At 37.5% G+C, this 14,357-nt stretch overlaps 1 protein-coding gene across 1 annotated transcript in view; it reads right to left on the reverse strand.

Annotated features, from left to right (window-relative positions):
- The window catches only part of LOC144436803 (E3 ubiquitin-protein ligase RNF213-like), a 181,123-nt gene that overhangs the window by 89,870 nt on the left and 76,896 nt on the right, over window positions 1-14,357 (reverse strand). The window contains exons 20-22 of the mRNA XM_078125663.1: window positions 13,782-13,898; window positions 3,850-4,033; window positions 2,324-2,638 (exon numbers count right to left, since the gene is read on the reverse strand). Of these exons, the coding sequence (XP_077981789.1) occupies window positions 2,324-2,638; window positions 3,850-4,033; window positions 13,782-13,898 (616 nt within the window). The remainder of the gene's footprint in view (window positions 1-2,323; window positions 2,639-3,849; window positions 4,034-13,781; window positions 13,899-14,357) is intronic.

A 14,357-nucleotide genomic window follows, 5' to 3' on the forward strand; every position in this document is an offset into this window, starting at 1 on the left:
CTTTCCAACAAACGGTCCAAGAAGGTACGGTACTTTGTAGGCTCGTAGAAGAGATGGTTTGAGAAGAAACTAGTTGGCCGGCTTATTCAACGTTATAGTCGTAATTAGAACAGACTGACGATTGGAACAGCAGTGCGAGTGAGTACTTCCCTGCTAGAACATTAAGTATCGATAAACTTCACAGTAAGCGGACCAACAACGTTTCAATTGCATGTCTGAGAAATGATGTATTACGGTCAGACACACAGATGGACAAACAGACAGATGCATGAATGGAGCCCATTGCAATAGTCCCCCTTTGGGAGACTAAGAGTGGCATTGTATAGCGCAACTGTACAGTTTTTATGTCTGTCCACATACTGATCCATGCTAGATATAGAAGTTCATTCACTGAATAATTAACAATGATTATCCAGTTGCCTATCAAACCCCATTGTTATCTTTGCAATATACGCGATCATTTGTGCTATTGCTATTGGTATGGGCATGTTGCTAGACTTATTTGAATACATTTTTGAATGTCCGTTCACTTGTCTATGAATCTCTGTTGTTGTTTTTGCAAGATAAGTGATCATTTGGCTGTTACTATGGGCGTGGTCTTTTTGCTAGGCACATTTACGTATTTGGAATGTTTTTTCCCTTGTCTATGAATCCTGTTATCTTTGCAACATATTTGATTATTTGGCCGTTGTCATAGCTGTATACACTTTTCAATATTTGCTCATTTGTCTAAGAATCCCTGTTGTTATCTTTGTGAACTACACCACCAGTTGACTGTTGCTATGAGCAGGGTTATGGTGGCCAGGGATATTTGCATACAATTTACGAATGCTTACTCACTTGCCTACCAGATGATATTGTTATTCGATCAAATATACTGCCATTTGGGTGTTGCTAAAGGCCAATTGTGTCAAAATGATTTGACGAAAATCTGCAGAAAAACACTTCCAGAAACATCTCACCAAGTTTCAGTCTGATTGACCAATCTGCCAAGTAGTTTTTGAGTTGAAGCTTTTTGACGAATTGTGGTCATTTTCATTTGAACAATTTCCCAACTAGACACCAAAAGTAATGTCCCCATCAAATATCAAGGCAATCGTTAAGGCAAGTTTGAGTTTAGGTCGTCCAATGAGCGTACGCCCACAGACAAACATACATTGCAGCCATGTCTATAGCACTACTGAACATTACCAGTTACGTTGTGCTAATAATCACTTGTTGAAGTTGATGTCGATATTATGAGGTATTAGCTCGATTTAGCGGCAGCGAAGCTCCCGCGCAGCGGCTCAATGACTAGTACGCATGCGCGTCCTATATCCTATGCGAAAATTTCTATGCGAACAAAAATTGGTTGGTTCTCCCATGGATGCATGAGGCACGCAGTGACTACACATGCGCCTTCCATATACTACGTGCTTTCTCCACGCGCTACCGTATCGTCATGCATTGCAGGAGGCCTCTTAGCCACGATTATCGTAACATTGTAACGAGTATCGAGGTATCACTGTAACCCAGCCTAGAAATTGTTACACTATTTGAATGTTTGATGGACGGTACGCGATACGGACCACTGATGACATAGCGCAGTTGAATTTCGGGGTTGTGAAAGTGTGGTTTTGATATTTTTTTTACATTCCTAAAAACATTTTGTCCAAAGGCCAACGTTGGTGGAGGGTGTATAATATATTGGCCGATTGAAAATGAACAATATTAACCTAATGGCTATGACGTTTTTTGAAACCAACAACTACATAGAGTGTTGACTTTCTTTAAAATGTTTTGTGACATACTAGTATTGTGAGAGCCGTTGTTAATTTCTTCTCGTCCATGTCAGGGAATTAGATGTCATTCATTCATTTAACAAAATAAATTTTGATGGTCAACAACCCTGGAAAATGATCCAAATCAAGTGTACGAACCTTGGCCCAGGCAGCCTAGCCGCTCAAAACTGAACCTACCCTGCGCGAGCTTATGGGCTCTGCCTAGTTATATTATTTTGGAAGTTCAGGCCATCTCTTGCCTGAGATTTAAACCATATTACTACCAGAATTCGCCTTGCATGCAGACGAATGGACACATAAACAAAAACACACTTTTTAAGACTAAGTGACATTGTGGGTTTGGAATAATTCCATGTCTCGAGTGAGTATCGAACCTAGGACCTCCCTACTGCTGAACCTTGTTATATTACCGCCTGCGCTGTTACATAGGAACTATTTTCCTCCATTTACAGCCTCGGGAAATAGCTACTACATCACAGCTCTCTGGATTATAGACGTCTAATAGTGCCTTCATAGCCAGGTAATAGGCGTCAAATATTTACCTTTGGTTTTCAACCCTTTAAGTATGTTGTTCAGATTATCAAGAAATTGGTCGAAATCTAGAAGTGACTTTCTTTCCTTCTCTCTCAGCTTGAGGGATTCTTGTAAACATTTCACTTCTTCGTCTGGGTTTAAACCACGGCTTTGTGATATGAACCGCCATAAAACTTCAAACTGTGTCTTCTCATTTTCAAGCAATTTGATGACCTCAGCTTCTATATCTCCAGATTTAACATCATCGGCAACACTTCTTATGCAATCGCCAACCTTGTCTAAACATTGTTTCCCTTCCTCGGAAAGGGATTTCCTTGCTTCACCTAAATTGGGAGAAGGCAGTCAGTGAGGGTATTTGCAACATTTAACAATCAACAGTGGCTAAAGTTTGACAAGTTACAATATTTCCTGGAGAAATGAACTCACTTAAACAAAATAACCAGTGTTGAATAAATGACACCTGTACAAACAAGTCTGATACTCTCCTGCTTAGATACGTAACCTCTCTGTGCCCATAATAAATTTGACTCAGAAGGTAGAGGTTCCGGTATAAGTTAGGTATGCAAACAGAAAGGATATATCTGATAATACAATGATGAATTAAATGTCTGTGTCGTCAAACACAATAACAATAACAACAACAATAATAATAATAATAATAATAATAATAACAACAACAACAACAACAAAAATGCGTACACTATATCACCAATGATTCTTTATTGCATCTCAGTTCAGTTGTGCTGAAAAGGTGTTCCAAAGTCACGTATTTAAAGTCATTTACAGCTCAATTTGTATGTTTTTCAGAATTTGCGTTCTTCATATTACATGGGTACCCCCAGACACTTACAGCTGTTTTCCGTAGACCGAGTCAAAGCCATTGAATAAACTATCAAGATCAGTGAGCCTGATCACTAGGTTTCATGTTGAGATAAACACCATAAAAATAGCATACAAACATCACTTACAATTAATGGTATAAACAGTAACAGCATGCACACTACTACACAAGGTATAATCATTTGAAGTTCAAACTAAACCCATGGTCACCAGCCAGTGAAAGTTTGTAGAATATGTTAAAGTTTAGACACATACTCTTCCGATATTACCTAAAAATGTTGTCAATATACAAAGCAGTTATCCTGTATATATGTTTTTGCAATGATTTTCGTACTTTATTTTGTCAAATCAGCTGTAAACTTTAACAGATTATACCAATGACCATGGATTTTGTTTGAACTTCAACAGATTATACCTTGTGTAGTAGTGTGCATGCTGTTACTGTTTATATCATTAACTAAATACAGAGCCCACACATTGATGTCTGTGTATTATCATTTTGGTGTCTATCTCAACCTGAAACCGAAGTCATTGTCAGGCTCACTGCATGATATTGATAGTTCATTTAATAGTTTTGACTCAGTCTACGGAAAACAGGTGTAAGATCTAAACACAGTGATTCCAAATTATTTAAACGGTGTATATAAAGAAATTGAATAAAGTTAACAAGAAAAGATGAATAAATATAACTTACCAAAGATTTGTATAAACATACACCATAGTTTGTCATGAAGTATTCTGCTGATCAGATCCTTTTTGGCAATAGAACTTGTACCTTGCAATTCTCTAACAATCAGATCAGTATATAATGAACCAAGTGCAGCCGTCTTTGGATGTTTTTTTGGATCAAATCTTTTGACAAGCAGCTCTTTGAATTTCTATGAAAAATGGAGAAAACAAATTCGTAATCGAAAGTAACCAAAGAATATGTTGTAATATAATGGCTGAAGTACTTCATGAAGGTGTTTGGTCGTTTCGCCCCATAACCAGTTCGCCCCATTGCCAGTTCGCACCAACTTAGTTGTTTCGCCCCAGCGGTTTGGTCGTTTCGCCCCATAGGTTTGGTCGTTTCGCCCCATGTGGTAAACAATGGTTATGGGTTAGAATACGTAGTTTTGAGACAGTGCTTTCCCACGATCGAAACATTACGGCCACATTCGTAAAACAAATTATGGTATTTTTTTCAGTTTACTACGTAGTATCTCCTGTTACTAAACCAAGTAATGATGAAAACCACTGACACGTGCCGTGTTAATAGGTCAACTTGAAGTTGAAGTAGAACATTAGTCCATGAGTACGGACGATCATTCCGACTTTTTTGCAATTTTCATTATATGTACATGTAACTTGTCTTTTAATTTCATGATGTCGCCCTATTCTGAAGCAAGTTTGCTTGAAGTTCTACCGCGATCTGGTCGATTGATACACAACTTCGTATCAAAACCATGTACAACCCGTTTACGCTTCAAGGCGAATGGGTAGAGAGAACTCGATCAGTATTTGTTTGTTTTTCTGTTTAAATTGCCGAATAGTGTGAAATGGCCTTGTCGGATCGTTCTCACGTCTTTAGAAACATTGTAGCAAACAATTGAATGACGACAACAGACTAACTAGCGGCGAGGTTGTTGAAAGAAAAAAGTTAATCGCAGCATAGACATTTTGTCTATGATTGAAGCACATGTACAAGTAACAAAGATTGAAGTAAGATCTTAGACCGCCGAAGACTGGCCGTAGTTAGTCAACCCATTGAATACAATGAATAATACTTGGGGGGAGACAAAGGTAGTTCAGATGACCCAACCTCCTACCAAGGGGTTTTCTGGACGATACATACCCTATAGCTGTGGGTGTAGGCGCAGTACATACCCCCTACAACGGCGGGTAAGGACAAGGTCATGGGTATGCGCATAGATATTATATATGGTATGCGGTATTACTATTAGAATGTTGTGTTATAATTACCCCCTGTATAATTCTCTTGGATCTAATGAAAAAGCGCCCCCTGTTTTGGAAGTCTAGAGAGATTGTTTTAAAAAACACCCCTTTTTTCTTGAAAAAGGGAACGCGCATGCGGCCCCTTATTGAATGGGAGGGAGTTGTGCCGATATCATCGCGGTGTTTATACTGTTGTATGAACGGTTTCCAGTGCCCCTCTGGAAACCGTACTATAGCAATAATGGAACAACCCATCAGGACGCCATCAACGATGGAGGACTGACTGGTATATAAACGTATCACCCTGGAAAATCCCGTAGGACGGATTATAGCAAGTGTTGATGCAAGACATACGAATTAGTATATTCAAACCTGCATCGACACAGCCACACCGAAGACAAAGTTGTTTAGCCTGACGTTAGTCAGTTCAGGTAAGACAACATAACCTCGGCTTTGATTACAACAATACTTCAAACTGTGATCATGAGAACTTCCACTGTGTTTGCTATGGCTAATTTGAATGATGAATGTTACCTTACACCATTAGAACATGGAGGTACTAAAGCCCATTAGAAATACTGCCCCAGTGCATTGTCTTTTGTCATGTCATATGCAAGTGTTAATGAGAGCGCGAGCGTGTGAGAGTCTCAATAGAACGGGGGTTGCCTGTGTTGGATTCTCTTTACACGTGCTTGTAGGCTGAATAGACCTCGGGTGTTTAAAGTAATTTTTTGATTAAACAACCCTTCACCCGAAAATGCCGACAATAAGGAAGTTACAGTGTCACTCAGAGCACACAAGTAATTCAATGAGTACGGAAGGAGGGACAATTGACCAAAACCCATCCTCATGATTTATGTTCGAATGTTTCTAGTACCAGCCTGTGCAAACTAATATACATGTATATGTCCGGGTATTTAGTCCTGCTTGCATACAGAGCTAGTTGTCCCTTGAGTCATGAAGTGACGTAAATCCATGCACCGTGCATGTATTTACTATAGTAATAAATAATAATAGTATGGTTGTCTGCTGACTTAGATAAAAAATGTTGTTTTTTTGGGGGGTTTTAATGGGTTATATATTTACATTATGTTTACTGTGTGGTGCCGGAAGACAATAGAGGCCGCCAATTAGTGTCGGTTATTTTGAGTGACGGAAGAAGAATGTGAAATTACAACAAAAGATATTCGCACTATGGGACGCATATAATAACGGAACGAAAGAGCAAATCAACTTCTCAAAGGATGTGCTTACTTAGTCTTCAGTAGTTTTGATGCATGCAAATTGAGTGCTGAGAATGAGTGGGTTATAGCTAGGTCTCTAAAAGGATACATAAATTCTTAACGCCTTTTGTTTCAAGGTGTGAATGGGTATCAATACACATCTGTATGCTTATAAATCTTTCCGAGGAACTCCACAAAGCTCATGTTTCAAACTTTATTTTGAACTAAAAAAGCAAGTGAGGCTTTTTGCGGAACGAGAAACACGTGAGGTTTGAAATCGATGCAATCGGTGTTCTACGTGTGGTTGTAAAAGACCTAAAAGAAAATGCGTCGATGTTATCGGTGTTCTACGTCTTGTTAAAAGAAAAAGAGTTAATGGGCCAAAACAATATATGACAAAGGTGTTACGTTTCTGTTCTATATCCTTCACTGATAATATAGATCCGCGTGATGACGGCAGAACCCTGTTTATCATATCTTAGTACGACGTCTCTTGTCAGGCTTATGTAGCATGTGTAGTGGAGTGACCAACGTTTGCATTTCGTTAATTTCCGTGAATTAGTACGAAAGACCACCTTATTAATGACTCATTTGAAATATCAATCGAGAATTATGATCGACAGTAATAGATTTGTTTGTTATGATGAGAAAGATTGTTACAAATGAAATGCGTGGATATAATACACATACAGGAAAACAATCTCTGAAGTGTGTAGCCCACTGTGATTATCAGGCGATATACTTTAAAGGTGATTCAAAATGCTCAGATTCACTATCGCTAATTTGCTAGACTACATGTTTGTGAAATGCATTCTGGTTTTAAAACTTTTCAAAAGCGTCTGTAAACACCTTAAAATTACCCTTTTCAGTCACTTCCCTTCGGATTTACTTCGAGAGTTTTCGGGTATTTCCGGTACCACCTAGACCACGGGATTTTATGACGTCATAAGGAGACATGATTAGCACGTAGCCTATGACGAGCGTAGTCACTAGGTGAATAAAACTCAACAGCATTGTGAAAAAATACATTGCTGGTGGTTGTAATAGACATCAGTAAACAAAAAGTACACTCTACATGTCTTATTAACCAACATTTACCGATATTTACTCACACTTTCTGACTAATTGGCAGTGTCTGTGGGTATAAATGCTAAAATATGATCTCCCCATATTATGGCAAAATAAATCAAAAAGGCTAGACTAGATATATATAAACACTTGTAATGTCGCGTGTTTCACATTCATTGACTTTTATTTATCTGTACTATTTGCCGACAAGAAGCATTACGATACCGTCGTGACGTTTGACAGCATCCCTGGGCCAAGGACGGCATATTTTAGCCCAATCGTACTCGCGTCGCCTTTTGAACGGCGCATTTAACAACAAAGTAAACATATTTCATCTCGAATACATATACTAGCTATTATAATACCAATGGGAAACTTCAAGAAGGCGTATTGGGACATGTGCCACAATATATTTGTTGGTCCCATAATACACTAATTGATTCGATTTGCTCCCAGCATATGGAAGTACGCTCCGAGTCATTGCATCATGTAAATGGAACTGTGACCGACCTAATTTTGTTGTCCATATATAAAATGAGACTGACCTGTACGTTTTTCACAGTTTTCGTTGTGGTCTTGTATTGACTATTGTCACATGTTTGGCTTGTGAACACAAGTTTACATCTATTATTGTCTAGGGCGTAATACTCTAGTCCGAGTCTGAAACACATATAAAACCTAAGAAACTCGCATTCGGATTGGACAGAACAGAAGTAGGTCTCATCGACTTGTTGGGGACTCGAATTATTGCTTGTTTTTATCGCGGTATACAGGTGATTATTATATATCGGTAGAGGGGTAGTGTTGTCAAGTTTTGTGCAGTCACCGCGGCCGCGGCAGTAAGCTTATACTAGGATAGTTCCGCCGATCAAAGCTGAAGCAGTGTATGTACAATGTACGTATGGATGAATCGGGAGAGCACAACGCACATTCGTGTCGGCTTAAATTTATCCATGTGTTGATGTAATCCATATTTATCAATCAGATATATTGTAAAATTCTTAAAGTCGTACAGAAATAACGTCTCTAACTTCAAAACAAACCCTGAGAAACTGGACCGGACATGGCTAGCCAAGTATCTAGTTGCAGGCTTTCTTTCATAACCATGTGCTGGGGTCACGACCTTGATTGCCGACGTCAATATTGTCCAATCATATTTAATATCATGAACACATCACGATATTTGATTTGTTGGTTTCCTAAACTGTATACTTCGAATACCATGATTCGTTACAGAATTCTTCTAATGAATATTAAAAAGGCCGCTTGTTGCATAAATTAAGAGATATCGCAACAAGGGAAACCATACAAATTTTCTTCCAGACGAGTTGCTAAAGACAAAGTCATGTAAATGACAACACTAAACTCACGAAATGTCCTCAATTCTTTACAATTTTATTGCTGATAATATGGCAATCTAATAGCTAGTATATTTATTCAAGATAAATATGTTTACTTTGTTGCTAAATGCGCCGTTCAAAAGGCGACAACAGTGAGTATAGTCGAGTATAGTGGGCTATAATATGCTGTCGACGCCATGCCTGTCGAAGATATTGTAATGCTTCTCCTCGGCAAATAATAAAAAAAAATCTGATAAATAAATTGAAATACGCGAGCGACATTACAAGTGTTTATGTATATCTATACTGTAGTCTAGCCGTTTTGATTTATTTTGCCATAATATGGGGAGATAATATTTTAGCATTTATACCCACAGACACTGCCAATTAGTCAGAAAGTGTGAGTAAATATCGGTAAATGTTGGTTAATAAGACATGTAGAGTGTAGTTTTTGTTTACTGATGTCTGTTACAACCACTAGCAATGTATTTGTTCACAATGCTGTTGAGTTTTATTCACCTAGTGACTACGCTCGTCATAGTCTTAGTGCTAACGTGTACCCCTTATGACGTCATAAAATCCCGTGGTCTAGGTGGGACCGGAAATACCCGAAAACTCTCGAAGTAAATCCGAAGGGAAGTGACTGAAAAAAAGTAATTTTAAGGTGTTTGCAGACGCTTTTGAAAAGTTTTAAAACCAGAATGCATTTCACAAACATGTAGTCTAGCAAATTAGCGATAGTGAATCTGAGCATTTTGAATCACCTTTAAGTAATTTGATGGGCCAGTAGTCATTCTATAGGCTTGACATAGACACATGTTTGTCCATCATGGCCTATGTCAATGGAGTGTGAATGATTACAACGAATAGAAAAAGCTATGACAGCTGTCTATCAATCGACTAAACTACGTCGACATGACATAAAAATTCATACAAACTCGGCATCGTTCGCAAAAACGAAACCATTGTAAATGGTCGGCAACGCATCTATCAGATAAAGTGAACAAGTTCTCTATACCCATTCGCCTTGAAACGTAAACGGGTTGTACATGGTTTTGATGCGAGGTTGTGTATCAATCGACCAGATCGCGGTAAAACTTCAAGCAAACTTGCTTCAGAATAGGGCGACATCATGAAATTAAAAGACAAGTTACATGTACATATAATGAAAATTGCAAAAAAGTCGGAATGATCGTCTGTACTCATGGACTAAGGTTCTACTTCAACTTCAAGTTGACCTATAAACACGGCACGTGTCAGTGGTTTTCATCATTACTTGGTTTAGTAACAGGAGATACTACGTAGTAAACTGAAAAAATACCGTAATTTGTTTTACGAATGTGGCCGTAATGTTTCGATCGTGGGAGAGCACTGTCTCAAAACTACGTATTCTAACCCATAACCATTGTTTACCACATGGGGCGAAACGACCAAACCGCTGGGGCGAAGCGACTAAGTAGGTGCGAACTGGCAATGGGGCGAACTGGTTATGGGGCGAAACGACCTGTAACCCTTCATGAATATTTCCATATTGCCATGGTATATTTTGAAAACAAGCCATAGCTCCATTACTTTTTGTCACACGTGTACTTGCAAAAGATGTAAAGCTACAAGTTACTGAAACTGGTCAAATTTACTTCTATGTTATGAACGGTGATTCTGACAATCTACCATTCTGACGCAGCTTCAAAAGCTAGTCTGTTTAACTATTACTTTCGTATTATTTTTACATCTCAGCCTTTGTCTCGTAGTTTTCCCGATGTTGAAGTTACTCAACATCAGCATCTGGGAAATGTGAATATTGATGTAAACGAGGTTGTTAAAACTTTGAGAAATTTAAATATAAATATGACTTGTGGACCAGATGTTCTATCTGCACGTATCCTGAAAGAATGTGCTAATAGTGGGTTTTCACCCAAGCGCTTATACCGACGGTCAACTATACCACCCCCTCCTTAATGGGAAATTCATATGCAAATACGGACGATAACCTGAATGAACACGACCTAAACAACAATTCAGATTCATTAGTCTTTTGACAATATTTAACGTCATTGAAACCATCTGTAATTCTATATGCAAATCTTTAGATTCCACCAATCAAAAAATTGTGGTATTGCTCTGACACTGCAGCAGTCGCCGGCGGTTTTAGAAACATGTGTTCTCTCAACTTGAGAACCAACATTGTAGCGTCATTGGCTAACGATGTATGACGATGACATGCACATTATAATGATATGTCCATTGAAATATTGAAGTATCTGGTTAAATCATCGTTAAGATATTATCAATTGTGTTTTTGTTTATATCCCTCGCAAAAGACGCACCGTTTCGGAGCTTCAGTTCATATAATATGCTGTTTCGGCAATCTGTTTTACTGTCCCGCAAACGCAACAATATGCTGCAACATGCGAAATATATATCTCACCACAAGAGGGCAGCAGGTGGTATCAAGCTTCGAGAGAAAATTCAAGGGTCACATGTTCGATTTGAAGCGTCCTGATTGGTTTATTCGATGCTGTGTCCTACCCCTCTGTATTACAAGTTTAAGCAAGGAATACGTTTGAGTTCGAGCATGCCAAGCAGCGGAGCGCGTCAGCTGTCGCACTAAGCGTCGATTTTGCACCATGTCTATCGGTATACTTTCTTTTTTCTTTATTCTTTTTTGGAGTCTTCCATATTGATATTAAAAAAAATTCTGCGATTATTATAAAAAATGTTTCAGTTTTTTTAAAACACCAGAAAGTGTACAAGTACATACATATAATATTTTTAATCATTCCATTTCTGGCCTTATACCCAAAATAACAAATATGTGTAAACGTGTACTATAAATAAAGAAGTAAGTATGTAAATGTGACTCATAGCTAACTTGGGCCTTTATTACCTGTATGACATCATTATCACTTTCGAGTTTCACCAGAATTGTTGCCTCATGCCCCTGATTCGACATGCGTTCGTAGGTTGTCTAGCCTGGTTACTTTCAAAGTGAAAGTGAAGAACGGTAATGGTGCTACTTATGTTCTGTTTTAATTCCATGGATTTGACAAGACATTTTTGTGGCAATCTTTATTTGTCATAGGTGAAACTCGAGAGTACAAGTGGTAAAACACAGTTAAACATGTACTTACCAGAACGTAGACAAGAACGTGAGAGGAGGCCGGTGATGAGGGCGAAACGTCACGACGTATCTTACAGTCTAGCGGTCAATCGTGCGCGGTACAAACTAAGCGTAATTTGTATATCTCTTTGGTTAGAACTAATTTAGATTACTCTACTCAATCATGGTCTGTTTGTACAAAAATATCAATGATTCAACTGGAGGGTGTCCAAAGACGAGCTACTAAATACATTCTTGGTTACAATCAATGTAAAGGGGTTGATTATAAAGATCGTCTTCTTTCCTTAAACCTTCTTCCCCACAGCTACAGGAGAGCGATGTCTGATTGCGTATTCTTTTTTAAATGTATTAATGTATTAATAATGATTACGATTTAATATTGATAAATATGTACATTTCATTCAGACAGCTTACTGAAAATGCCACAATTTCGCAGTGAAGCATATCGACAGTCATTTTGTAACAGAATATCTTATACATGGAACGCTTGTCCAGTCAAATCGGACTTGTCGTTTTCAGTAAGTGTCAATTCATATAAAAATCTCCGTATATTTGATAGAAATCTTTTGGAAAATAGTTTTTGTCTTTTAATACTTGCACATGGGTCAATCGATGTCATTGTGCCAAGTGTCGTATTTCTTAATTCTGTTCTCGTATGTTATTCGTTTAGTGTACATTTTTATATATTGTATTTACTGTTTTTAATTTTCTTGTTAGCTTTCTTTTTGTGTGTTTTTGTTGTATGTGGAGGGTTGCTCTTGTATAGGTGCTTTCCACCTGTGCGACCTTTTCCCATGACTTATTGTCGAAGTTTAATCAATAAATAAATGAGCTGTGAGCGTGGTCTTATTACTAGGTTGATATTGTGTTTACTTTCTGGGATACATATCCATTTACCTAACTACTCTTGTATATGTATATATATATATATATATATATATATATATATATATATATATATATATATATATAATACATACATACATACATACATACATACATACATACATACATACATACATACATACATACATTCATACACACACACACACACACATATATATATATATATATATATACATATATATATATATATATATATACATATATGTATGTATATCATATACGCCCGTGCAAATCTTCACCTGTGTGACGTCAAACAGGGCAGATCAAAAAGTCATATGACCCCCTTTCTACCGAACTTTTTTTTCAACTGTTCGAGTGTTCCTGCCAATGCTACACTACTATCAAGTTGTCGCAATAATTATGTACTTTCAAACCTTAAATGCACTCATTACTTTACATACGTCATTGGGTGGCATGGGTCCGATACGTAGAGGTGCTTTTATTTTTATTTAAAAGATTTTATTCTTTCTAAAAACCATGTAGATTATCGATGACAGTTTGTATGTATCAGCCGGCCGGTAACCGGTAGATTACGATTTTCCGTCGAGCTCCGAACGTACACTTCCTGACCGAGTATAATTAAAATGTCACAACAAAAGTGGCATTCAAACAAAGTTTACTTACGTTTTAAAGCTAAATTAGATATTACACGTACATCGCTAGGTTATGACCGATAATTTTGGTTGGGAAATCACAGCATAGTGTAACCTGTACGTAAGATTGACCCCGCAACAGGTTACGCGATTACGTAATTTGCATAGCCACCGGACACCATCTTTTGATACGCGATGAAGAATAAAGTGCGATGAAACGATGCAGTATTCGCAAAATTCGATTCAAAATTGTAGGAAAAAAAGTGGAAAAAAATTAATTATGTGATAAATATATAATCCCATGAAATTAATGTAACTATAGTGTTACGTCATAATGCTCCTTGCATGATTCCGCGGACTACAAATTCTCGCCTACCGGCTCGAATTTGTATTAATAAATATCAAAAATGAATTGAAAGTATATAAGTACTACTGTTTACCTTTCTGTCAGTTTGAAGTTCACTATGCAGTGTATCGCTGATTTTCTCACGAATTAGAGGTTCGATACCATTCTCTTCGGAGTAAAGATACATCTGTAGTAATTCTTCCAGACTTGACTAGTGAAATAAAAAGTGAAGAAATTCAACTATGCGTCGATATTTAACAGAAATTCTCTTTGATATATAGTCTTCATTAATTATATATTAGATAATAATTTATCCTTCAAAGTAGAGGACGTAATTTACAAGCTTAAGTCACAGGTAACTTGATAATGCATATTAGCATTACACCTACAAAATATTTCTAGTGAAAAAAAATTAAAAGTTAGACCACATTCACTGTTTCTCCATATAATGTGTCTGTGAGTATGCGTGTATGTATATCTGTATGCCTGCCTGTTTCTCTGTCTGTCTATCTCTCTGTCGGTGTGACATTACGTGAAATTGTAAGCGTGTGAGATTTGTTTATCTGTCTGGCCGCATCTTCTAGTAGTGATGCTGTTTTGTAAGGATTTATTACACAGATTGAATTGCGTATTCCCAATGAAATGATGAAAGAAAGTAGGATGGTAGTTA

This window comes from Glandiceps talaboti, chromosome 6 (genome assembly GCF_964340395.1).
Source record: "Glandiceps talaboti chromosome 6, keGlaTala1.1, whole genome shotgun sequence".
In the NCBI taxonomy this organism is placed as follows: domain Eukaryota; kingdom Metazoa; phylum Hemichordata; class Enteropneusta; family Spengelidae; genus Glandiceps; species Glandiceps talaboti.